Source organism: Cordyceps javanica, chromosome 1 (assembly GCF_051103115.1).
Source record: "Cordyceps javanica chromosome 1, complete sequence".
Taxonomy (NCBI): Eukaryota; Fungi; Ascomycota; class Sordariomycetes; order Hypocreales; family Cordycipitaceae; genus Cordyceps; species Cordyceps javanica.
Window position 1 is genome coordinate 4,047,541 of NC_139295.1, and position 24,914 is coordinate 4,072,454.

Sequence of the window (24,914 nt, forward strand, 5' to 3'; positions counted from 1 at the left end):
AATTGAGAAATTGTGTTTTTGACCGTTGAAAAGCCATCCGTCACTGATGACATCTGATTCATGTATGCAATCCACCATTATTTTACGTCCAAAAGATTAGTTGTTTCTTGTTGCTCGCCCTGTTTTATACTTGGCTCTGGTGATGTCCGTGAAAGCCAAACCCAATTGGAAAGTCTGCCTCTGCCCTGCCTACCTCCTCAAGCGACTTTGCATCCAAACACAACAGATACGACGTCCTGGACACACCATTCAGTACTACACTTAACAGAATGCCATCATCTTCCTCTGTTGCGCCTGGTCTTTCCAGAAATATAGGCTCGCCAGGGGTGTGTCCCTTCTCTCCTCGCCATATGAGAGCTTCACGCGTCTGCACGTCTGTTTTGACAAGACAGTCTAGAAAGGAGCTGATACCACGACTTGTTACAGCGTATACGTAGCGGTGAGGCTTGTGCACCATTCGCGGGTTGATAACCGGCAAGTCGCCAGCGTGCGGAGCCGGAATCGAAAGCACCTCCTCACCTGTGGCAGCTTCGGCTTCTGCATCAGTCTGCTGTGTACCGTCACGTGGTAGGCGGAAGCGATATCGCATCAGACGGACATGGCCCTTCTTGTAACGTTCATCGGTGAAGAAGAATTTTTTAGCTGCATCATCTCGGTCCGTAACGACATCGTAGTAAAGACTGTCGAGGATATCCGTGTTGTCATAGCGGACATACTCGAGTGAAATATCTGTACGATTCTCAATGTTCTCGTCTTGAGCTGTTTCCTCAAATGCATTGACTGAATGGAAGAAGAAGGATGCAGGCGTAGCAAAGCGGGCAACAACGCCGCGGTCTCCTTTGCGGTCGATGACAAGCCAACGGCACTGCATTGTCTCGTCGAACGGCTTTATCGCACTGAGCACACTTTGTTCCCACAGAATCTTCATACCGTTCCACGCAATATGTGTGCTCGGGATGCACAGAACCATGTAGTTGGGCGTTAGGAAGAAGCTATGCATATACGCCGGAGCCAAACCGGGCTCCGACACCGTAGCAAAGACTTCTGTCTTGCCTGTGGCGGCGCTGACGCGGAAAAAGCGGTAAGTCGCGAACCGGCCAAAGTCGAGATTATAGTTGTACAGATCGCCGTTTTCGGGATCCCGCTGTGCGTGTGCACATGAGAGGGGGCCCTTGAGGTCTGGATGCAGGCTTGACTGATCAGTATAGCCAAGTGGCTCGAGAGTTTGCGGGTCAACTTTTTGCAACCCCGATGTATCTGTACTGATATACAAATTTTTCAGAACAGGGCGGTGACCAGTCTGGCCTGTTGTTTCGCGGCCCTCGTCAATGCCTGGAAAGTTGGGTAGCAGCACAACATTGTTGTTGTATTGATCACGGGGAGCGAAAATCCCCATTGCCTTTGAGAAAATGCCCATACATGGATCAGCACGCTGGCCGAATGAAGGTGAGTATCGCTTGCCCGTTTCTTTGATGTGCTGTTCCAGTCTCTCAGATTGCCGCCGCGAGGAATACACGACGGATGCCTGGCCGCCGAGTGTAGTGGGAGGCATAATGTCAAACTTGTGACTGTGAGCGAGGCCGTCGAACCAGTGACTGATGTTATAGGTACCATTTGCATTGGTCTCGACAGAACTTTGACCAGGTCCTGTGCGGTAAAGAGTGCCAGCAGCCCATTCCGGGATCGAGCCTTTGACCTTGAGGGTAATGGGACCGCGATGTTCTTCAAGCCCTTCAAACTAAATACATATTAGCACAAGACATGCGTCGAGGATAAGATACTTACACCCGCTTCATTGGGCCATTCTTTCCAGCCTTCTTGAAGTCTGCTTCTCTGAAAATCCGCTACATCTTCGCCTTCATCGGTAGCTTGGCGCAAGGTGATACCTGGGCCGCTCAGTGCCATATTGAACCTTATATTTTTAATTTTGGACGGAGCGAAGATATGGAGGTCTGAAGAGAAAGACCAAGATCTGAAGTGAAGACGATACGCAGGTGACAAGCGAGTGATAAGCGATGCCGAGGTAGAAGTCTAAATAAGATGTGTGGGGAAGCACAAAGGCCAACGCATAACACAAGAGAGAAGCTAGAATAATGCTTCTATCGCCAATTCGACCCGACACTTAACACGTAACCCGTGACGTCTAAGGCTCGGCGCCAATATGTCGGTAGTAGAAGCTAGAGTAAAGCGATGGCAGCGGGGTTGAATTAGCGAGCGGCTTGACAGCGGAGATGTGTAGCCAATAATCTTGTGAATAATCTTGTGAGATGGAAATAGAATGCCGAGACGTATACGGCGGGTAATACAATAGAGGCACAGCTGACAGGGGGTTTGGCGAAATGATCGGGGCGTACAGAGGTCGGAGAGGCGAAACAGCCGGAGGAAAAGGTATATATATACAATATCCATACAGGTGTATATTGGTGCCAGAGAGGACAGTCAACGATCGACAGGGATTCCTAGAATTGGGAATAAATCAACGGTTATCAAATTGAACGCACGTCCCGCTATTTTTTGTATCGAGATGAATTGTAATTCCAAGGCGCCGAAGGGTTGGCATTGGTGACGAGTGGCGGGCGGGCGTAAGCGAAAAGGTCAGCGTAAGCTTTGATAAGCCTTCGAATGGGAGGCTAAAATGATATGCTCCAATGCCACTAGGTACAAAAATTGGGGTTAGTATAAGTTTTTTCGATAAATACGCCGGACGCGCTGGTGGGAGAAGCAATACACGGAGGTAATTGTAATATGTGACGCTGCTGTGTCAGTGCTTTGGTGTCGAGTTGATGGTTGCTTCCACCATGTTGCATGACACGTTAGGGGACATTATCTATAGACTTGGAAGAATGTCCATTCCCTGTTACGCGCTGTTCCTTGACGTTGTCTGAGAAGTCGGCGGATGTGCGCTCGACAAGTAGCTGAAAACTTGTTGGCACTGCTTTGGTCCGTAGACAGAAACTGATGGGACGACCGCAATCTGGCTCGTGCTTGCTGGACGGTGCGCACAAACAGAATAGAGCAAGAAATTTCAGGAAACAAGACAGACATGAGCAAAGACGCGTTTCTTAATATTAACTCGCGACGGCAAGTATCGCTCTTTGACCTTTCATTTTACCGCTGGAGACTTCTTGGCTTCGGAGGCCATGCGACTCGCGCGACGCTAATTGGAGGAGAGAAGCCGACCACCACCGGACTCGCTAAACCTCGCCATAAACGACTAAGCGTGTCTTTGAGTTAGCCACCACTAATAGCATCAGTCTGTATCTGAGCCCTTGTATGGAGGACAGACCGGATCGTCTCGCTGATATTGTGCTCCGGCTTCGTCATTGCCTACCGCTGTCGGGATCGTAGCTGAGAAGGCTGATGCATGACCGTAGACTGCGTTGCATCGCTGTAGTGTTGCAGCACAGCTGCTGCGCATGGCATCAACTCGACAGCTGTTTCAACCGTGTTGAAATGTGTGATTGTTGTAGGGCGATCGGCACTCTCCTGCGCGGCGCCAGACACCAGAGGAACGGAGACTTGCCGCCATCTAGTCAAGATGATCAGGTGGCCGCGAAATGCTCCACCAGATGAAGCTCTGCGTCGCGTCTCGTAGGGAGACTGATGCATTTGTAGTATTCAGCCCGAAAACACCTTGGAATCGGCCAGAAATTCGTCCACCGCCCGCTTCCTCGAGGTTCGCAGCTCGTCCATATTGACCAAATCTCGTGAACGTGCGTTGGCGCTTGCATCTCGAAAGCTGTCAACGCGACCAGCTACGCGATCGAGCAGGTTGCGCATTTTTTCCAGCTCCCTTTCTACCGCCCCGTTACGGGTGACTAAATTTTCTTGTACGCCCCTGCCCGAGTCTGATGTGCGCAGCGGTTCAATGGCGGACTGCAGCCGGCGGAGTTTGTCCATACGAAGCTGGACCTGTTGCCGTTCCTTGCTGAGTTCGACAAGCCCGGAAACGGACCGAGAGAAGGCTTGCGCATCCTCTGGTCTGGCTGCGGCTTCTAATTCTGACGGCCAAGAAAATGGAAGTGACTCGATGGTGCTATCGTTGGCTTCCAAAATAGAAACAAAAGATTAGCAAATCAATCGAGGTAAAATTGCGTGCGACTCACTCAGATCTACCTCCTTGCCAATACCTCCCTCAACGTCATTTGCGCCGCCGCCCTGATTGTCTATCTGCCCAACATAAATGTTATTTATCCGCTCTGACAGATTCCGACTGGCCTGAGGCGCATAGGACCGTTGGCAATGCTCCTCGATAATGCGGTTGAATTCGAAGACAGCATCGTCGACCAGCCGTTGTCGGATGGGTATGTTGGACGCGTCGTTTGTTGCGCGCCAGGCGCGTGACGGTGCAATAGGTTTGGAGAGCAGAGTAGTCTGCGCTGCAATAAAAGCTTGCTTTCTGGCAGGGATAGTTGAGGTAGTGGTGTCCATGGCGATAGAAATTACAGACTACCTGATGGTGTTGCAAAGGTGGCGGACTCATGTTTGTTTACGGTGAAGTCTATCACGTGGGGCGGTGCGTCAAGGAAGTTTACATCATGTTGGATCACGGTGACTTCTCGATGAATGGATACCACTTTACGCGCGTAGGACTCATTATGAGGAAGAACAGAAATCACCAAGAAGGAGAGACTTTGATCTTCTCCTTTTAGTACCCTATTCTATCACATTTTGAATCTGCAAGCGAATATTCTGGCGACGCGAGATGATGGGTGCCTCCCAGCGCTACTCATTACTGCCTAAACGCGAGGGGCAGAGTGCATCAGCTGCTTCACCCAGCTGCAGACTTTTCACGCCAATATAGCCGATGCCATGGACGGATAAACGTCGAATAGATTGGTATACTCACAATTTTATGCAGGGTCGGCGTATATTGCCGCCCTACTTCTGGTCCAATCCTGTCAGCTTACATTTAACGGCCTACTATGATACGTATGCATTGACTGAATTGAATGCCCGTCGCTTCACTCTCGGTACGCGAGTGCTTGGCAGCCTTGCTTTTCAACATAAATGCCATGCAATGAAAGATTAAGCGGAATGAATGATATCAGCGAGATTTGCAGGATCGATTTTTCCAGGTATTACCACAACGACCAGGGCTCGGATGACGCAGAACCCCAAGGCCGACCGAGGGCTTGCAGCAGGTGCCTGCAACTACTCACTGATAGTATTTCTTTTCCACCTCTAGCTTACCTGCCCTCGATTCATCAAGTGCAAAGACCCAACAGCTAGACATGGCTGGCGACAGGTTGTCACCTTGCGGACTCTCTGGACCCAAGAACCATTGCTATGAGCACTTCTTTGTCAATCTGGTCGGGGGGGGGAGGGTGCAAGAACGATCGGTGTACACAATAAAGCTGCAAAGATTTAATTATCCTCATCATTAGTCACTCATTCGTCACTCGCGAGTCACTCGCGAAACAGTCTTGGTCCCTAGAGAGAATTCGTTGCGCGCACCACTCTGGATGCTCGCGTAGTATCGATTACGCTAAGCAGCAGTCCAATAACGAAGTCCAGCCACAAAGAAAGAGACCAGACTGACCAAACGAGATTGGCCGAGGTTTGATAGCGAGCACCGCTTCCATCTTCGGGTTTTGTGGCTTGCCAACCGCCAGGCTGCGGACCCGCGTGGGAGGCATGCACAGACTCGGATGTTACGCAACGTCTTACTAAAGTATTAGTTATTAGGGAGTTGGAACAGATTCACAGAAAACATGTCTTTTTCTGTGAACATAGTCTTACATCACCCTCGCAGTGGGAACTCTCGCAACACGCCTCAGTTGCGCCTCTCCAATCGTCTGGTATCTCAAAGAAGTGAGGCGCGGTCGTGACACCAATGAGCCAGTGCATCAACCAGGCTTGGATGCATCTCATCTCCACTTGATTTCCGAAGCCTCGTTCTGGTGCATTTTGGGCCAAGCGGAGGGCGGGCTGCTCCGCCACCCACCTGTGGCCTCGCCAGACAGCCCTATGTAAGCCTAGCAGCTTATTAGGTTCATGCCATCCAGGCAAGCTTCTGCATATGTAGCAGGGTGTACCTGACCGAAGGATTAAGGAATGGTGCTACTGCATCCGCTTGCGCCGTCAAACATACGCGACGGTTGCCTTCTAGAAAACAGGGGACGTCGTCACCGAGCAGCAAGCCACATCGAGAGCCCAGTCATTGCGCCGGGTCGAAGACCTCGTACGGCAAGTGCCGAGTACTGCACCACGTTCAACGGCCGAGAACACGACTCTGCCCACTGTCCGCTGACGCCTGCCTACAGTGCTTCTTGTAGAAGGATTCCAAACGGCGTGGCTCATATGCCCCGGAAAGGCACGATGACGTTTCCCGCCCTGAATCCTGTCGCATTGTATGCCACCTCGACACATGGGCGCCATGTCTGTCATGCGAGACAACCCACCCAAGGCTGCAGCTGAGCATGCCGTGCTGCTGACCACCACGGCGCGCCGATGCTGAGGTGGAGTGGAGGGTACTTTCGGAGTTGGGCTGGCGCGCCAATGCAAGCCAGCTTGCCAGCTTCTGCTGGGATTAGTCATGGTGGCACATCATCCTGCTCGTCGGGGACCCGCAGAACTAAGACTACACAAGTAAGTTCTGTAAGACTATCACGACTAGCCCGGCCACGGCCATGTCGGGCCAACTCGAAACTAGGTCCGGAAAGCTGTCTGTGCTATTCTAGGCCGAATGCTGACAGTGGACTATGAGAAAAGGGGGCGGTGATTTGAGATATGGCCAGACAATGAGCGCCCACCTGCCAATGAAGGTCAGTTCCAGACCTTGGCTTTCATCACCTGCCTTGTTCGTCTCAATTTGGCCAGGGGCAGTGGCCAGTCCTTCTTGTGCCGTAATATCCATCTTTTTCCTCAGCGGGGGCGAATGCAGTCATCCATCCACCTTGAGAACATGCCGCAAGATTTCGCCCTGGAAGTAACCTATATTTGGTGTTGCCGAGTGATTAGGAACTCTGCTCCGCTGCCCGTTGGTTTCCAATGTGTGACGGCCACGTGGATCACGCCAAAAGAATAGAAAAAAAAAAAAAAAAAAAAAAAAAGAAGAACTAGCTTCGCCCTATTATTCGAGTTGGCCGCTGTGGCAATTTACCCTGGAAATTTGGGCATTGGGCTGCTTAAACTTGTTCGTTTATTAACACAAGCCCACGGGATGGGGTAAACGAGATGCGGCTTGCAGGCAAGTCTTGCACTCTCACGGCGTGCCGTCATCATTTCCTTGCGGCAACTAGAGTGAGCCAACACGTAGTTTGTCTGCACAAATGGAGTGGCTGCACATGAAATGTATCGTGATGAATGCCAATCTTGTAACCTGGATAGGAATTCTGCCTGACGGCTTTTTTTGGCCACACTCACTCTTACCTCCGAGGCCTCTAACTACTGACCGAAACATCATCTCCAAAGCACGGGCTCCCTGTCAGCACAAGTCTCGTCACCCCGGCGCCACCCCATTTTATTAGCCTCATCCACATCAAATACTGAGTAGCACATAGTTAGGAGTGGACCAGAGCATGCGGGTTCCGCCATAGCTTCTTCTGAATGAGTTGAGTTTAGCCCAATCTTCGAGCTGACGGCAAGGCTGTGCTGAGCTGTCCATGTATTAAAATGTCCAGCTCATCCCGGCCCTTGGACATACTTCACCTTTCCTTCTTCTCTAGTATCAGCATTCATTAGCTCATCTTGTAGAGCTTTCTCGATCCTTTCCGCAACAGCCTTATAGGGCTCAACTTTGCAGACCTCATATTTGCTTCGTTCAGTCTTTCACATATTGGTTCACATATACACGATGGTAAGTAGATGGATCGATATGCTCCGTTGAACCTGTTTCTAATGGCCTGCAGCATCAAAGCACGATGCGGGTAGTCGGCCTGGCAGCCGCTCTGCTTGCTGCTGCCGCCGCTGCCGCCCCTGTCCAGTGCGGTGCTGTTGACGCCTTATGGCAAGATGAAGCCGCCGTGGTGGGCAATTTCCCCGAGTGCGAATCTTTCTATGACGGAACCAGCCCTGAGCAGACTGCCGATATTGACCCTGGGCACCCGGAGATGAAACGGCTTGTTGCTTGCAGGCGCCAAGAGGGCACCAGCATTTTCAAGTGCACCGATCCCAGCAGGCGGTCCGAGTCGCTCACCTACAACGGCCACGCTACCAACGATGTTGTCGGCGAGGAGAAGCGTGCGGATAAGAACCAGGACGGTAATTGGCCACCAGGGCCCGTGGAACAAAGCACCCAGGGTAACTGGCCTCCGGATAGGCGCGGGGAACAGAGCACTCAGGGTAACTGGCCTCCGGATCGGCGCGGGGAACAGAGCACTCAGGGTAACTGGCCTCCGGATAGGCGCGGGGAACAGAGCACTCAGGGTAACTGGCCCCCAGATAGGCGCGAGAATAAGAACGAAGACGGAAACTGGCCACCAGGGCCCGTGGAACAAAGCACCCAGGGTAACTGGCCTCCGGATCGGCGCGGGGAACAAAGCACCCAGGGTAACTGGCCTCCGGATCGGCGCGGGGAACAAAGCACCCAGGGTAACTGGCCTCCGGATCGGCGCGGGGAACAGAGCACTCAGGGTAACTGGCCTCCGGATAGGCGCGAGGAACAGAGCACTCAGGGTAACTGGCCTCCGGATAGGCGCGGGGAACAGAGCACTCAGGGTAACTGGCCCCCAGATAGGCGCGAGAATAAGAACGAAGACGGAAACTGGCCACCAGGACCTGTGCAGCAAAGCACGCAAGGCAACTGGCCCCCAGAAAGGCGCGAGAATAAGAACGAAGACGGAAACTGGCCACCAGGACCTGTGCAGAAAAGCACGCAAGGCAACTGGCCTCCCGACAGGCGCGATAATAAAAAGATGAATGGCAACTGGCCACCAGGACCTGTGCAACAAAGCACGCAAGGCAAATGGCCTCCTGACAGACGCATGGAGCAGAACAACGGCGCAAACTCGCCGTCAAAGCGCGCGGAAGAAGTTGCTGAAGGTAACTGGCCTCCTGGTGTCGAGCCGACTGCCAACGAGAATGCGTCCTCGGCATCCACTGGTGGTGATTGGTCCCTTGCCTCGTCCCAGAAGCGCGGAGAACAAAATGTTCAAGGCAACTGGCCCCCTGGGATCAGACCGGAAGTGAACGAGCGTGTCTCCTCCCGGGACGCTGGAGACGGGGAAGAGCAGGCGGACGACGGCCCTGGCGGCGGTGACATCTGCGGTCTCTCGGGCTGCGACGACGACCCCCCTATCGGTGGCCTCAAGGATCCGGGCCACGCTGGCAATGGAAAGCGCGCCGACGGCAAGGAATAAGCAGATGGGTTGAGAACCGTTGGATCAATCGCATGGCCAAAAAAGAGCCAAGCTACACTTTGACAACAAACACAGTGTAGCCCTGTTTTCTTGTGAGCAGGGAAATGTATATATGTCCAATTTCTAGATTATTTGTCTGCATTATAGATCTTCACTTCCTTTTCTCGATTTACTTGACTTGCAATTGAACATGAATTGTTAGTGAGCTGAAGTTGCTTAGAGCAGGAAACTCGCCGCGAGATCGAGATTCGAGTCCAGCCACTTCGTCCAAGCTTGCTGCGTACACCGTGTACTACAATTGGCTCCTTATGAATTGGTATATCCTATTCGGGATGCTGCGCAAGCCGTAGCCAGTCAGCCCTTCGTGGCTGATGTTACACAAACTGCGTGTGGCACACTATGGAGGCTACGACGCTGCATATGCGAGTAAGCGCCAAAGAACTATGCGCATCCACACAGGCATTGCTATATGCAGCTGGCAACTTGCGCAAAGGAAATAAAAAGATTGTTCACACCGAAGTCGATAGCCATGATTAACGTGATCTGCTGTTACATCATGAGCCATTCTAAATACCTGACCACCAATACGACTCGGGCACACTAATCGTAGCTCGTAGCGTCTTTTCATTGACAGCACTGCTGTCGCTGATAACAATCTCGTAGTCGCCTGACTCGACACACCACTGGTTGCGCTCTTCGTCAAAGTATGCCGCCGCATATTTCTCGAGCTCACTGATTGTGACCGTCTTGGACGCGCCGGCCTCGAGCTCGACCTTTGCAAATCCGCGCAGCTCCTTTACAGGACGGTTGATTCGCGCTGCTTGCACTGGCTGGATGTACATTTGCGCGACCGCCGCGCCCCTTCTATCGCCAGAATTGGTAATGGTCACAGTGGCGTCGATCTTACCCTCAGAGGCAGCGACGGACAGGTCGGAAAAGCCGAATGTCGTGTAGGAGAGGCCATGACCAAAGGGAAAGTTGACTTCCTGGTCAGCGATTTCATAATATCGGTAGCCAACGTAGACGTCCTCGCCGTAGAGGACTCGGCCAGCCTCAGTCCGGAAATTGAGGAAGGCGGGGGTGTCTTGCAAGCGTTTCGGAAAGCTGAGCGACAGCTTGCCAGAGGGATTCGAGTCGCCAAAAACAGTATCAGCAATGCAGTTTCCGGTCTCATTGCCGCCGTACCATGCTTGCAGGACAGCCCTGGTCTGTGAGAGCCAGGGCATCTCTTCGGGCGTGCCAGTCTGCATGACAACGACCGTGTTGGGGTTGGCGGCGGTCACTTCGGCAATGAGCTGGTCGAGAACACCCGGCAACTTCATAGATGCACGGTCAGCACCCTCCGCCTCCCAATCAGCGTTGAGGCCAGCACAGATGACAACTTGGTCGTGTTCTTTGGCTAGTTGCACAGACTTCTTGATTTCTTGCTGGTCATCAATGACTTTGCAACCACCAACACGTAAAGAACCGTGACCAGGCACATAGGCATCGCCCCTAAGTGTAAAGGTAGGAGCCGAGCCAAACTCGATGCGGAAGTTGTAGGTTTTGCCCTTCTTCATCTCGACACAGCCTCGCTCCTCGCGGGTGGCGGAACCAAAAAATGCGTCGCCCGCAATTTGCTTCGTAGCATTGTCAACTACCAACTGGCCATTGACAAATGCCTTGGCCGTACCGGAAACAATGACACCGATCTCATACGTGCAGTCTTCCTCAGCGACAAGGGAGCCTTCCATATCTGCATACCAAAGATCGTTGACTTTTGGGTTTTTGTAGTCAAGCAAATGCATATCAGTCTTGGTGAATTGAAGTTCGTCAATGAGTTTGCGATCGGTGGTCCCGGGGGGCTCATTGAAGACCCTCCAACGTATACCAGGATTGCCATCAGGGTCGGTCAGTTGAGATCCTAGGATAGGCAGATAACGGTGGGTATATGCGCCGACAGTGAAGGTAGGCTGACAGCCAAGTTTCTCGCTGATGCCATCGTACGGGGTGACGGCGTAATAAGCACGAAGAGCAGCAGAGCCACCACCATGGTATGTAGCCTCTTTGGCGTTAGGCCCTAATATCAGGGTTTTCTTCTCCTTTGTAAAAGGCAGTGTGTTCTCGTCATTCTTGAGCAGAACCATGCTTTCATTGCCAATTTTTCGCAGCAAAGCGGCCGTCTCAGGAGTGTCGAGCGTCTTCTCAGGGCCATTCTCCTCGATGGGCAGGGACGAAACCTTCTTGACAAGCTCTAGTACGGCGCGCACGCGATCGTCGATGTGATGAATGAATGGTTTGCCTGTGGACGCATTAAAATGAAGGGCGTCGCCCCGAAAACGCGACGGGCCAGGCATTTCGAGATCCAGACCGGCTTTGATGGCATCGTTTGTACTATACGTGCCGTACCAGTCACTCATGATGAGACCGTTCCAGCCCCATTCCTTGCGTAGCATGGCATCTAGATATTTGGGGTTCTCGCTGCAAAAAGTACCATTGATGCCATTGTATGCAGTCATGAAGGCACCAGGGTGGGCGTCGCGAACGGCGAGTTGAAAGGGCATGGCATATATTTCGCGGAGAGCCCGCTCGGTGACCATGCTTTGGACGCCCATGCGCTTGTCCTCTTGGTCGTTGCAGAGAAAGTGCTTGATTGTAGCAACAACGCCGGTGCTTTGAATGCCGCGAACCAGCGCCGCAGCGGCCAGACCGCTCAAGAAAGGGTCCTCGCTGATTGACTCGAAGCCTCGGCCGCCGAGAGGCGATCGCTGCATGTTGATCGTCGGACCGAGAATGAGATGGGCGCTTTTAGCAATGGCCTCGTCGCCCATAGTCTTGCCAGCCTGCTCGAGAAGCTCTTGGTTGAACGTTGAGCCAAGAGCAGTACCGCAAGGGAAGCATGCAGCGGGGACGCCATTGAAGAATTTCGTTCCGCGGACACCATTGGGGCCATCGGACATTCGAACGGAAGGTATTCCATGCTTGGGAATAGCCTTGGTGTGCCAAAAGTCAACGCCTGGGGCGATTAGCATAGTGCCAGATAGCGACGGCTAAATTTTGGTCTACCAGATAGCAACTCAACCTTTTCGGTCAGAGTCAGTTTCTTTAGCACTTCATCTACGTTGAAGTTGGTCATGGCGAGCGAATTCGGAATGTGATCCGGGTAGTGCAATGCAGCTGCAGAGTCGTCCTGGAGAGCTTCAGACCCAAGCACATGAAGCGTCCTGAGCTAAAGAAGAAGAGTAAAGTTGAGAGCTGCCCGATCAACAACGGCCTAAGGGACTAAGATGATGGGAGCAGCTGGAGACGTGGGGTCGAAGCTTATCTAGTAGTGTCACTACCATCGCGGGGTTGGAAATGACGACGGCTGGCGATCCCGGGCTGGGAATTCCGTTTTGAAAATCATTGTTCATCATCCGACAGGCCCAATTCAGAGCCATCAGAAAAATTTAAATGCCACCACCAGTTAGACGGTAGCGGAATGTGGCCGCACCTGGAACAGGTGAAGAATTGCGAGGAGCTCTCGAGAAGCTGCTTTCCAAGGCCCCGTTTTGGCGCCATTTGAAGCTGGTCAGAGGCGTCGCCCCACCCCCCGCTCACATCTTCGGGACGATATCCCGGTGACTGTTCTCACTTCCCGCAGTTGTCTCTTGCTGGCCGTCGACCCCGGGATGCCTGATCAGGACGCCAAGCGCTGTCGTCGATAATGTCAGGAATCTCAAAGAAAGATCAGGACCAGGTCAACAGCCGCAGCAATATCTGCGCACACTCTAGCGGTGCCCGTTGATGCCGCTCCCCAGCGAGGGGACATGCGTGGCTCGTCTTGATATTGGGTGCACTGCCAAGTTCGAGTTTTGGTAGACGGCCGAACGTCTGCATCCTAACCAGAACCTTCATCCAAGACGCGCTATTCAACCCTATACCAGCACCGCCTGACCGCCACCCGCAATGGGTTTCCATCGACAGTTACGGTTAAGCCGGCCCAGATGTCGAAACCTCACTATCAACACCGAATTGCGCCTCCTTGTCCTCTGAGATGGCTACTGAGAACACTGTAGACTTCAAGAAAAATTGAAAGTAGCAGAATCATGGCATGTAGCGACCTTGACTCGCCTGTCGCTGCTCACTTCTCCAACACAGTCCAACAAGGAGCGATTTGCTTTACGCGCCGAGACGACAAACTGCGATCGCCCTTGCCCACGTATATGAGCTGCTGTGAAATATGTGACTGATTCCGGATAGTGTAGTCTCTTGTCGCCTTCAAACTCACTCTCATGGGTAAACGTGATAATATATCCTTGCCTTTGCCGTGGTAGGTTTGTGGCTCTTTGTTGACATGTACAGTGATGTTCCTAGTGTGATGCTGGCTTGGAACAAATCATCGATGGTCTTGCGTCAATACGAAGCCTCGTATCGATTTCATATTTCTGACCCTTGTCATCATTTTTATCGGGGGCGTCTAATAAACTGCAATCTCTTGGATTCGGCATCCAGCCGATGACATTTGTTCAACATTGTCGTCGGCCTGACAGTAGAAGTGATTGGCAGCAAGGTGTTTCTTCGAATTCATCATTCTCCCATAACAGTCACCTGAAATATCTAGACAAAGGGGCCGGCATCGAGAAGCATACTGAGAAAGGTCATCTGGAGCGACGAGACTTGGCGTACCACTCACCTCACATCACAGAAACGTCCCCCCCACTCATCGTGAGCACACATGTTTGGCAAAAGTTCAATAAAGTACCGTGGCGACGATGTAATTTCAGGGTCGCGTGTCTCATTCAGCCGCCCGGCCCAGGACCTTGGTCTCCCATAGATATTCGAACTCTGGACTGTATAGGGGAAACGCATCGCAAAAGCTGCTAAGGGAGAACCGTAGAGAATCGCAAAGCTACTCAACGTCCAGAAATACTCTCAGTCAAACAGATGTCACTTTATCGAAATATTCAGAACAGCTACAAACGCGATAGAGGCAGGCCGCGCTAGAGTAGTAGCTGGCCCGGCGTGAGGCGCCCATAGTCGCCTCAACCGCCCCGCGGGTCAACTATCCTCGCGGCGCCGATATCTAGTGGCCATCCCGCATCAATTCAATTCGATTTCAACAGATTTGAATAAAAGTTTCATGGCATTCCAGGGCTCGAAATGGCCATAGCTATCTGTAGAGCAACAACAAAAGACGCCATTGACGTGGCGCGCATTCAGGTTCGATTGTGGCATGAAACCTGCCGGGATTTGGTGACACAGTCCTTTCTCGACTCTCTCGACGTCACTCAGCGGAATAAACTTGAGCAACACAATTGCAGGGCCCTGACGCATTCCCCCTATTCGTGGCCCTCGTCGACGGCCAGGGGTGTGGCATTGCCGAAGCAGGTGCTCAACGGCCGGTTCCCAGCCTTGACTGCAGCCGCACAGCTGTACGGTTCAGAAATTTAACCTCACATAGGTGCCCAATGCAGCCCAAGATGGTGGCCTCGGCAGGCAGCGATGCGTGCCATGGTGGTACCGCTCGCCGCGGGTGTCCGATGCTCTGGGTCGCTGCCAAGAACCAGTCGCGCAACTTGTACGAGCATCTCCGAGGCAAGGAGTTTGCGCGCAAGACCGAAGTTGCTGCCGGTGCCGACTCGACAGAAGCCGGTTCTGAGTGGAAGGGCATGTCTGCAATTTGCCACCAAGGGTAAATGCGTACGTAACACATCTCTGATATAGGCAGGGTAGTTTATGGAAAACGCTGAATAACATGACAACTTATTACAGACGCTGGATAAGAGGATAGCCTATGGTAGACGCTTAGCAAGAAATTGCAGTAACTAGTGGGATGGCTGTGCGTCTATCTACTTTTCTTGCACTATTGACTCCAGGGCCAGGCGTCAGTCGCCTTGGCATATCTCAATGTCTCAATTATTTGCCAGCATACATACATGACGTACGCACAGCTTCGGCGACCCTGGTAACTAATACTTTCCGCTAAGGCTAGCTTGGCATCTCTATGATGTCTGCGCCTTACCTGACAGTAGGCCATAGCTCGAGCGTGTAAGCGCACGGCATTGATGCTCTGGGTCGAGAGATGTATAATAGGCGGGCAACCGACAAGCTGTGGAGAAGACTGTGGATAGGTGTAGGATGAGATGGCCTGATGTCAATCTGTTGACCGACGACGCTTGGATATAAAGTGAGACGGCCGTGGTAAACCCGAAAGAAATCAAATACGAGGCTACGAGGCGACTGATTATTGTGTACACAGATGATAGACCTCGGCAAGGCTGAGGCCTCGGGTAAATGAGTACTTGTTGGTGTCAACGGCAGATTCATCGCGACATCCGAAAGCGCGCCGGAGCCTCGGAGGCAAAATTGACATGCCATACTCGTCATACTTGTCGCAAAGAACTGATACAGCCCAGGTCCCACCAGAACCAACCCCTGCTGTTGTCGGTAATTCTCTACCGGAGGAGCCGGTGGTCGTACTTCGTCATCAAACACGGCAGTTTCGCCTGATCTCACGCTGCGTTACAAATCGACTGTTAACAGTAGAGGGAACACCCTGATGCTCAATCCTTTGGGCGCGACCGTGCCGAGCGAATGAGTCACTTGTCATGCCTACGTTTTTGGCCCTTAATACACAATGCAAGAGGGAGCACATTTTTGGACTATTTACGAGCGGGCGAGACGACAGACGGGGGGTACGTTTACAGATGGGGGACCGACTGTGGAAATCGACCGTTTGAAGATCGGCCTGTACGTGCAAACTCTATGTTTCCCGAACGTACTCGACCAAGGGTTAATGTGTCAACAGGCGAGAGAGCATGGCCGGGTACAAACAATGTCTTCAATGCATAGCGCTATACTGATATACATGAAACAAGTTTAAAGTTCCCTTGCTACAGAATGGATACCATCATCCGGCGCAGCAACATGCGATTCATCTACCTGTGGCGGCGTTTACAAGCGGGCGCGCACATGAGCCCCTGCAAACTCTGCGACGCAAGAGTCGTTCCCACGGCTTGCCGCGACAGCCCAACGCTGCCCCAGAATCTTCTACTGCATGGAGCACCCGTGACTCAGTCGTGATGGACATCCAAGAAGAGCCTTGGCTGGGGTTCTCTCATTTCGCTTGGACGTATGTTGCTCCGCCTCCACGTGGGACGTGATCACGCCAGGTACACGCACACACACACACAAAAAAAAGGGAAAGAATTAAAAGAAACGCGGGATCCCCGTTGGGATCGAAATCGAAGAAAAGAGGAGCCCGAGAGGATAGCCACGAGAGTCATGGCCGCGGGAGATGGGCACGTCCATGCAACGATCTGATAAAGTTCGATACTCAATATCGAAGCTGATTGATTAATCACTCGGAAGTCTCCCTTTGTCTCACTTGCGAGCGCGTGCTTCGGAATTTCAAAGACAGTAAATTTGTAGTACCAGTACTTGATCTTGGGCGCAGCAACCTCGGTGTAGAGGTTTGACCAGGTTCGCTGACCGACGCCCGACGCCCGATGCGCCGGTGATTCAACACCAGATGAATCGGCAACCGCCAACGTGACTAACTGTCTGAAAGCTCAAATACTGGGCCAGCAAAATTTTTCAAAGCTATCGGAAGCACGCAGATCACAAGCGAGAGGAAACAAGGTCTACGCTAGGAAAAAAAAAGGAAAAGAAAAAGAGGCAGTTGCCGCCAGTCCTCGGCCGTGGAAGTCCGTCGCCTATATTAAGCCGACGGCACGGAGGGGCGGACTGAGACGACCATGGAGACGAGAGGGAGAAATTGCAGTTGAAATGCACATCATCATCATCATCATCATCATCATCATCATCATCATCATCATCATCATCATCATCACCACCGCCGCTGCCGCCGCCAACTCGCTTTTATTTCTGTCACTTTCTTTTGTCACTTTCCAACGCTCGTCTCCAGCCCCTGCCATGCGCAATACAATGATGCGTGCCACTGCGCGCTGACCGTCTGGACCTGGTGCACGATCTGCCCAGCCACGTGGAATGGGCCAACCAGAGAATGAGACAGGGGGGCGTTGACCAGAATGCAGGGGCCAGGTGGCAGCAGGGGTAATCCCTGTCTAGAAGAAATAGAAGGCTTTTCGAACATTCTAAAACCCTTGACAAGCGTCCATGTACCAGTCAAAAGCGGGCAAGTTCCATTCCGCCGGGGAGTTTATCAACACTCCCCCCCCTCCCCCCCCTTCTCATCGCCCACTATTTGCCTCTTTTTAGTCTCCTTGGTCGGGGTACTTGCCGCAAGTACCGCGAGACAAATGGCATGTACCTTTTTTTTTTTCTTCCCCTTGCGGTCGGATGTCCCCTCTGCCGTCACGGCCGCTGGTCCAATTCCCACAGAACGTCCGGACACAGGCCGCCGCGCGTTGAAAAATTGTGGGATTGCGCAAGGCGTCGGAATCAACCCAGGTTGCTCAGCCTGGCGGAAAGAAGAACAGCAGCAGTTCTAGGAATAACAATAAGCAACAATACGACGGCGTAGTAACTGCCCCAGGCCCAGTCGCCCTGTTGAGCGTGTGCGCTCGGCGTGCGTGCGTCTGTCTGGTACCCGCTGGTCCGTCGGCGAAAATTCATGCTGGTGGATGCTCTCTGCTCTCGGTATTCCCCTTGCCTCTTGTCGACTATCAAGATTGTTCCTGGGCGGAAAAGAAATTTCCACCGCGCATGTTTCGCTCTGCGGCGGGCATGGAGATTGGATCATAGTTGGGCAGCGACAAGGGCCTTTGGCCAAAAGGACAGCAGGGAAGCCGAAATGCAAACTAAAAAGCATCCCCATAACCTCATCTGATCCGGTGGAAAAAAGAGCGCCGCCACACCACCCTTGCGCCGGATTGCCCGTCGCTGTGGCATTCCCTCTCTCTTTTGCATTTTGCATGGGTGCATGTATAGACTGCGACGAGAACCAAAAACCACCACGCCTCTGGCAATATTGGCAAGGCTGAAAGACGAGACTGGGCCCTTGCAATTAGCCTGGTGGTAATTTATGAACCAACCCTACTGGTAGTTAGTTACCTGCTTACACGGTGGCTGGGCTGGGCTGGGCTGGGCTGGGCTGGCCAGTCGGCTGGCCCTTGTCATCAATCCCCGTTCCAGCTTCAAATCGGCCGGCTGAGGAGAACCGAACAAATGCAACCCGAGGCCTTCTTCAATCAATGCGCACGTTCGCTAAAAATAGCCAAGGCGAGTGGTACTGGAACGCGGAGGTTGACGAGGTGTAACGAAGCCATTCTTCACCAAGCCAGCGTCTCAACATGAAACCATGTAAACTTCTTATTGGAATTTGCAAGCCCGCCCACAACGGTTGATACTAACTACTTGGTAACTCTGGAGAACCGGGCGGCGGCGGGGGGGAGGGGTTGGCTTGCAGCATCTGGGAATAGTCATCAGGTGCGTTTAGCCGCGCAAAGTGTTGTTTTGAGCCCGAGCTTTGGAATCCGCGTACCGCAGGAGAAGGAGAAGAGAGGACAAGAAAGGAGGAGGAGGAGGAGGCTGTGGCGGAGGTCACCGCTTTTCCAAAGCAAGAGGCATTTTATGTTTCCGTTGGTAGGGTTTGTGCACAACATCGCGATAATACGAAGCTTTCCAAGGCTGACGGTGCTACTGCGATGGTAAGGCTATGCCGTTTTCGCACACGCCTACACACAAACACGCGCACATCAGGGGATGTTGGCCCATACCAGTAATGGCCATGACACCCTCTTCTCTGTCCTTGGTCCCCGAGGCGCACCGTCATATATCCTCTGTATCATGCTTGGCCAGGAGATTGGGTAGCATCCTCGGCGCTCGCTCGTCATGTGAAGCAAAGGGGAAAGAAATGCGAAAATAACTCACCCCTTAGTGCGCGCAGCCTTGGTGTCCAACTTGCTCCGTTTTGCCTGGCGTCCCTTTTCTCCAAAGCACGTCATGCGTTCTAGCTTGTTTCTGGACAACTTCGTCAGACCAGACCGTTGGGCGGCGGCCGCTAGTTTGGGTAGCTACCAGTCGGTAGTGAGGTCGACTTCTCATGGCTCGGGGACCTCCCGCATCCTTCACGTACAAAACTGACGGACGCTGAAATGACCCTCCCCTTATGCAATCTGTATGAATTGCCACGACTATATAGCCTAGTAGTCCTCGATTGATGTCGGTGTGTTAATGTAGCTTGGAAGAGTGTATTCCCTTGTCTCCAATTCCGCTATTCACGTCGTCGAAAATTAAGCACTGCCAGCCAGCCTGCCATCTGCGCAACGGCATATCCCACCACCACCACCACTACTCAGTGGAGAAGGAGTCACGAGGTATCCTTCTGCCTTGCTACCTACTTACGGTGCAGGTAGCTCATGTTTTTTTCTTACCCCCGATAAAGCGCGGTCTGCCACATCACCGCTATTCTGGTGATCATACCCGTTATGGCCGTCATCGGTCGGTTCAGGCGACCGGAGGCCCGCTCCCCAGCTCCCCAGCACGCGGACTTGACGCGGCCCGTCGCAAGTTGACAAGGCGGCACACACTCAGTCCTGAATAGTGATGGAAAAGTGGTTTTTCTGCATAGGCCAGCAGCAGACCTCGTTTAAACATGCAGCAAGGGGTTTTTTCGAGCCCAAGACGCGCTCGCTCATCCAGCCTTGTGGCGTAGTTAAGAGTCTACCACGGATAGTAATCATGATATGAGATAGACATGAGGGGCCGGACCCCTTCACGGTACCCCTAATGCTGGACAAGCCGGGATTTAGCTTCTTTCTATGCAGACTTCTAGAACAAAGTTCAATCTTGCTGCCCCCCATGATTGACGCTACCAATGCGTTGCGTTAGTCGGAAAATGCATCTCCGCATCGCTGCGCGCTCATTTTGACGTGGAAAGCGATTTGTTTTATTATTTTTTTTTTTTTTTTTAGCTTTCTTAAAAAAAAATCAAGTGCCAGAGGTGCAAGCATGATGCTTCCCTGGCAGGATTGAATTCGTCATTTGAAAAAATGCGTTTCCAAGAATTCTGGGATGCTTCAGGCACCCCTCTTCGCATCGGTGTGGTGGATGCGGTGGTGGTGGTGGTGGCGTGCGCCAATTCGCCAGACCTCCACACACACTCACACACTTCTCCATTGCTTCCAGAAGGCCTGATCCTTGTTCCCTGCAAGTAGGATCAACGCTCGGTGTTTGGTCTCCGCAGCCTGCCTCTGATGCTTTGCAACTTTGTTGCGCATATGGAATAAATACATAGTGACAAGAAGTATGATGGCTAGCTTGTCAAGCTGAGAGCCGCCGGGCTGTAGCCAGACGCCATGTTTCACGGGAGCAAAGCAATACAAGGAGACAAATGCTCATGCATAGACGAGCCGCCGAGTGCTCGCAGCAAGAGTCGCCGAAATTAGAGGAACACGACCTCATATCGCTCTGTTTCTGGCCTTTTGGTGTCTGTTCTCCCCAAATGACGACTATAATAAGAGAAAGAAACCATGTCTTTGGTAATCTACCGGACAGGCAGTGCATCCCTGTTCTTGTTACGGCAGGCAACGAGCCTTTTCGATTTTTGTGGCACTATACAAACGAAAAAAAAAAAAAAAACATCAGAGCCTGGGTGCATGTGCAATGACGTTGAGAGATTGTCCTAATCGGACAACCGCGAGGCGATCCTGTGCTACAGTACCTGTTGGGCGAAGGATGAGCTACAGCAAAATGCACCTGCCCCCCTGGCGGGCTGGAAAAGGCGCCGCGACAGGAACAGGTAGGGATAGAAATGCAGGCCGCAGCGCGCAAGAGTACCCGCTGATAAGTAGAGCGCTGGCCTGTGTATGGACAGAGAGTACTCCGTACTTACTCCGTACTGGCCCAAGTAGTGACGTTGTCAGCACCATGCGTCCGCGCTCTGGAGGTTTTTTCGGTCTCTTTTTTTTTCAATGGAGCGCTTGGACAAGGAGCCGGCTACCGCGTCGACGACATCCGGACTCAGCGTTGACCCCTTTTCGCTGGCCGCAACCGACTTGCAGCTACTTGCAGCTCAGCCCGGCAGCGTCCAGCCACCACCCCAACACTTACTTGCACTGCCGGATGCTGGGCGTGAGCGTCACGGCTGTCATTCTTGGACGCCGGAAGTGGGCTTTCCGAAGCGCCGAAGTGCTGAGAAGCATGCGACCATTCGCCTATTAACCTTTGAGTGAGGGTTTGTTTTGAGCTGCCATTAAGTAGGGCGGACCCCGTTACGAGTTTTGCAGCCCTAGGCCTAATTCATAAAACGTTAACGTTAACTCTTTCCACGTCGCCAAGCGCAAGTCACCAGAAAGCGAGAAAACGGACAGCCCGGTACGTGGGGATCCGCATTGTGGACGCCCGGAGCGGAGCTTCCAGATTGCTTCGAGATTGTTGCAGATGTGGAGGGACGAGACGACGAGGAGAAAGGATGAGCACGACTGTGGGTTTTGTTTGGCCTTGTTGACAAGGCTCCATTGTGCCACTACGGGGCTCACGGCGCTCCCACTCGCCTGCTCTTCATCGTCTGGTCTTGGTTTGGACATGGAGACGGCGTCGCGCCGTTCGTTGGTATGCAAGTCGGATTCAGCCTCGACTACGCCGGCACAACTCTGATTCGTCAGTGCAGAGATACGGGGGATACTGATAGTCGAGAAAGATAAGGCATTGCACCAGTATAGAGAGCAGTTGAGTAATATATTGATTGGGCTGGCCGCGTGCCAGAGACGCAATGTACCCAAGAAGTATAATAAATAAGAGGTAGAGCCGGTAGAGCCTGGATCTGGCCCCCTTGGAAACGATACATCGGCTGGTCGGGGCTTGACCGAGGAGGGATGATGCCTGCGCCGCCCGCTGCTGGTCGGGAAATCATGACAGTGCCGTCCCCCATGCTCCCGGCAAGCCTACGTATCAGTACGGAGCACGGAGCACGGAGTAGAGGGAGAGAGTTGAGGCATGCAGGCCGTCTGGTTCTCGGCTTCCTCCAAACGGACGTGCCGCGACAGCAAAAGTCGTTCTCGCGAGATGTGCAAGGCCTCGACAGGATGACGCTCCCGTATCAGAGTGTTCCTGCCGGCAAATGGCAGAGGGCTCGAGCATTAGGCAATTCGGGTAAAAAGACGAAGAAACAGAAAAAAAAAAAAAACTTTCTCAACAGCCACCTGAACTGAAATACCCCAGTACACTAGCGCTCTGCGACGGCGACGGGCGCATTTTTCAAACACCAACCTCGAAATGGACAAGGCAAGGCCCGCTAACTGGCAATGGACCGAGTCCAACGTCGCATAACACGGCGAGAGTAATCGCACGCCTTGCCGGAGCTCAGCTCATCGCCCGGGTCGAAAAGACGACGGGTGCCCAGACTGCGGACGGCAACAAGATCATGCCACCGAGTGGGCAGCGTCGGGCGCGACCGACTCCTTGTCAAGCGCTGGGGCTTGTTCCCCGACATGCTTGCTCAGCATGATGTCGGCGAAGCTGCTATAGCTCTGTAACAGCCAACAACCATGCCCGCGAGCCAGGCAGGGCAACAACGAACTGCTAGTCGGCAGAGGGCGTGCATGCGTGCATGTGCTGCGCGGGCGCGTGCGTGCGTGCGCGCTCGTCTACCAGTACTGATACATAATAGTAGGCAACACATCGCATTTCGCATCATTCTTCCTGGAATTACTGCGAGCTGGGCAGGATGACTGCCATGCGTACTTACTGGTAGTAGAATTCCGCATGGATTGGTTACCAGGACAGGGGAACGTGTAGCAATGGCCTGACCGACAAGCTATTGGTTCAAATCTGTCCGATGAATCAATGACTTGCCCAGTTGGACGGCGACCACTCGCAACGGAATCAATGCTACATTCGCGCGTGCTACGCTGCTGGCCTGATTTTCTCTTTTGCATGTATGTATTCATATTGACTTTGAATGCCGACGTCGCCTTGCCATCTAAGTGAAGCAATGCAGACGCTTGTGCGCAGCCTCGCCCATGGCGGCGCCGCCTCGTCCTCGTCAAATGGTCGCTGGGGTTAATAAAGTCACGCCGCCTACGACGTTGTTGAGAGGGCGGAAATTTCCGCTCACATGCCGCCCGCCAAGAGACCAAGAGAGCCAAGAGAGGCCCCAAGACAACCAAGAAACCAAAACGGCGAAGAGACTTTCACGCCACGACGAGGGCGAGTTGTCATATTGGTCCAGGGCACTGCTGAGGTCGAAAAGGATGAGCCAAAAAAAAAAAACACATTTGGTCCCTTTGGCGTGTGCCGGGGTCTGATATCCTGCTCCTCCTCGTGGGCTGAGGCTGGTTGATGATCAGCCTGGCTATAGAAACTCTAATAAGTTCTGTGAGGAGACAACACCAAAGCGCGCAGCCGGCATATGCGCGTGGTGGCATGTTATCTACTCAGGCTTTCTCGCAAAAGTAGCCTGAAGAAGATCATATTTGCGGCAGGGACTACTTGCTGTTGGGCATTGGCGCATTGGGCATTGGGCGTTGGGCGTTCTCACTCGCGAATCGCGTCTCGAGAGGGACACGACATTGACCGTTGGACCCCACCCGGCCTCTTTGTAGTATCTCTACAACCAATAACCTTATTCACTAGTTGGAAGCTCAAAATTCATGGACGGCCTTGTTCGTTTCAATTTGAACATTGCTCAATTATTGATACGGAGAAAGAAGGGGAACGGGGAAAGTCATTTCCCACACCCACTCGTTGGTCAATGACCCGAGCGTTGGGAAAGCGTATTCTCGTGTTCTCGCAACGCCCTCAAAGATTGAGGTTGAATGAGGGGGCGTTGGTCGCAGACAGTGTTTGAGGGAGTTATGACTTGTGATAGTTCAGTATTGATCATTGCATATTTTGCATATTTTTTGTTTTCCTCCCTCAGGCATGATGCTTGTACGATCTGGCTTGGGCTGCGTCCCTTGCGTCCCTTACCCCCCCCCCCCCCCCCCCCCCTCCTCTTCGTCGTGTTACCACGCATTGGGCGCATCCACGTTTTGGCAAGCCTGTCTCTCCCTGGACGCCAACATGCACTCACGTCGGTTCCAGGCCTTTATTCTTCATTAACGCATGGGTCTTGGCGGAAGACTCACGGCAACCAGGAAGGGAGTATCTTTTCATACTGGTATCAGTTACGTCAAGACCCCCAAACAAGGAAAAAAAAAAAAACCAAGCAGGGTGTTCGTCTTGCGGCCAAGCTCAGTTGAAACCTGCATACTAGCGACACGCACATCATGCAACCCACCACACCGTTGCAGGATACCAAGAGGCCTCTCTCTGCTACTCAGTACTTACGGCTGCCGCTGCCGTCGCCGCCGCTTCTATTTACGTCGACGTTTTGAGACCAAGGGCAGGCGGGTTAAACATGACGGCAGCCGTTCAAGAGGAGAAAGGGGGGGGACCGGGGTAAATTCACCCGCGGGTGACGTAGGGGGAAACAAAATCCCATCTCATGGCTGCATGGTTCGAGGACCATCTGCGCAAACCCCCAAATTACTTCAAGACATGCAGCCTGCTTGTTTTTTTTCCCTTCTTTTTCCCATTTTCTTTTCTTTTTCCAAGAGTGGGTTCGCTGGAGTTTGTTCAGCCTGCTGCTGCCCTGCCCACCTTCTAGAAGGGGTGGTGCCAGTCGACGCAACCGTTTAATTTTGGGCCAACAAAGTAAGTACTAATAAGTAGTTCACTTATACT

The 24,914-nt window shown here is 52.7% G+C and overlaps 6 protein-coding genes across 6 annotated transcripts; 3 read left to right on the top strand and 3 right to left on the bottom strand.

Moving 5' to 3' along the window:
• Positions 1-124: 124 nt before the first annotated feature.
• On the bottom strand, positions 125-1,905 carry V2A60_001219 (carotenoid oxygenase; the record flags this gene model as incomplete). The annotated part of the gene is made up of 2 exons (XM_083252581.1): positions 125-1,738; positions 1,786-1,905. The coding sequence occupies 2 exons, from the start codon at positions 1,903-1,905 to the stop codon at positions 125-127; spliced, it is 1,734 nt and encodes a 577-aa protein (XP_083108707.1).
• Positions 1,906-3,618: 1,713 nt separating this feature from the next.
• On the bottom strand, positions 3,619-4,431 carry V2A60_001220 (kinetochore Sim4 complex subunit Fta4; the record flags this gene model as incomplete). The annotated part of the gene is made up of 2 exons (XM_083252582.1): positions 3,619-4,046; positions 4,107-4,431. The coding sequence occupies 2 exons, from the start codon at positions 4,429-4,431 to the stop codon at positions 3,619-3,621; spliced, it is 753 nt and encodes a 250-aa protein (XP_083108708.1).
• Positions 4,432-7,798: 3,367 nt separating this feature from the next.
• V2A60_001221 (uncharacterized protein) lies at positions 7,799-9,302 on the top strand (the record flags this gene model as incomplete). Its single annotated transcript, XM_083252583.1, has 3 exons — positions 7,799-7,801; positions 7,854-8,205; positions 8,677-9,302. 3 exons carry the CDS (start codon positions 7,799-7,801, stop codon positions 9,300-9,302), a joined length of 981 nt encoding a protein of 326 aa, XP_083108709.1.
• A 566-nt stretch (positions 9,303-9,868) lies between these two features.
• On the bottom strand, positions 9,869-12,417 carry V2A60_001222 (beta-glucosidase; the record flags this gene model as incomplete). Its single annotated transcript, XM_083252584.1, has 2 exons — positions 9,869-12,297; positions 12,348-12,417. 2 exons carry the CDS (start codon positions 12,415-12,417, stop codon positions 9,869-9,871), a joined length of 2,499 nt encoding a protein of 832 aa, XP_083108710.1.
• A 2,326-nt stretch (positions 12,418-14,743) lies between these two features.
• On the top strand, positions 14,744-14,959 carry V2A60_001223 (uncharacterized protein; the record flags this gene model as incomplete). Its single annotated transcript, XM_083252585.1, has 1 exon — positions 14,744-14,959. The coding sequence occupies one exon, from the start codon at positions 14,744-14,746 to the stop codon at positions 14,957-14,959; it is 216 nt and encodes a 71-aa protein (XP_083108711.1).
• A 6,201-nt stretch (positions 14,960-21,160) lies between these two features.
• Positions 21,161-21,421, top strand: V2A60_001224 (uncharacterized protein; the record flags this gene model as incomplete). The annotated part of the gene is made up of 1 exon (XM_083252586.1): positions 21,161-21,421. One exon carries the CDS (start codon positions 21,161-21,163, stop codon positions 21,419-21,421), a length of 261 nt encoding a protein of 86 aa, XP_083108712.1.
• Between the last annotated feature and the right edge of the window lie 3,493 nt (positions 21,422-24,914).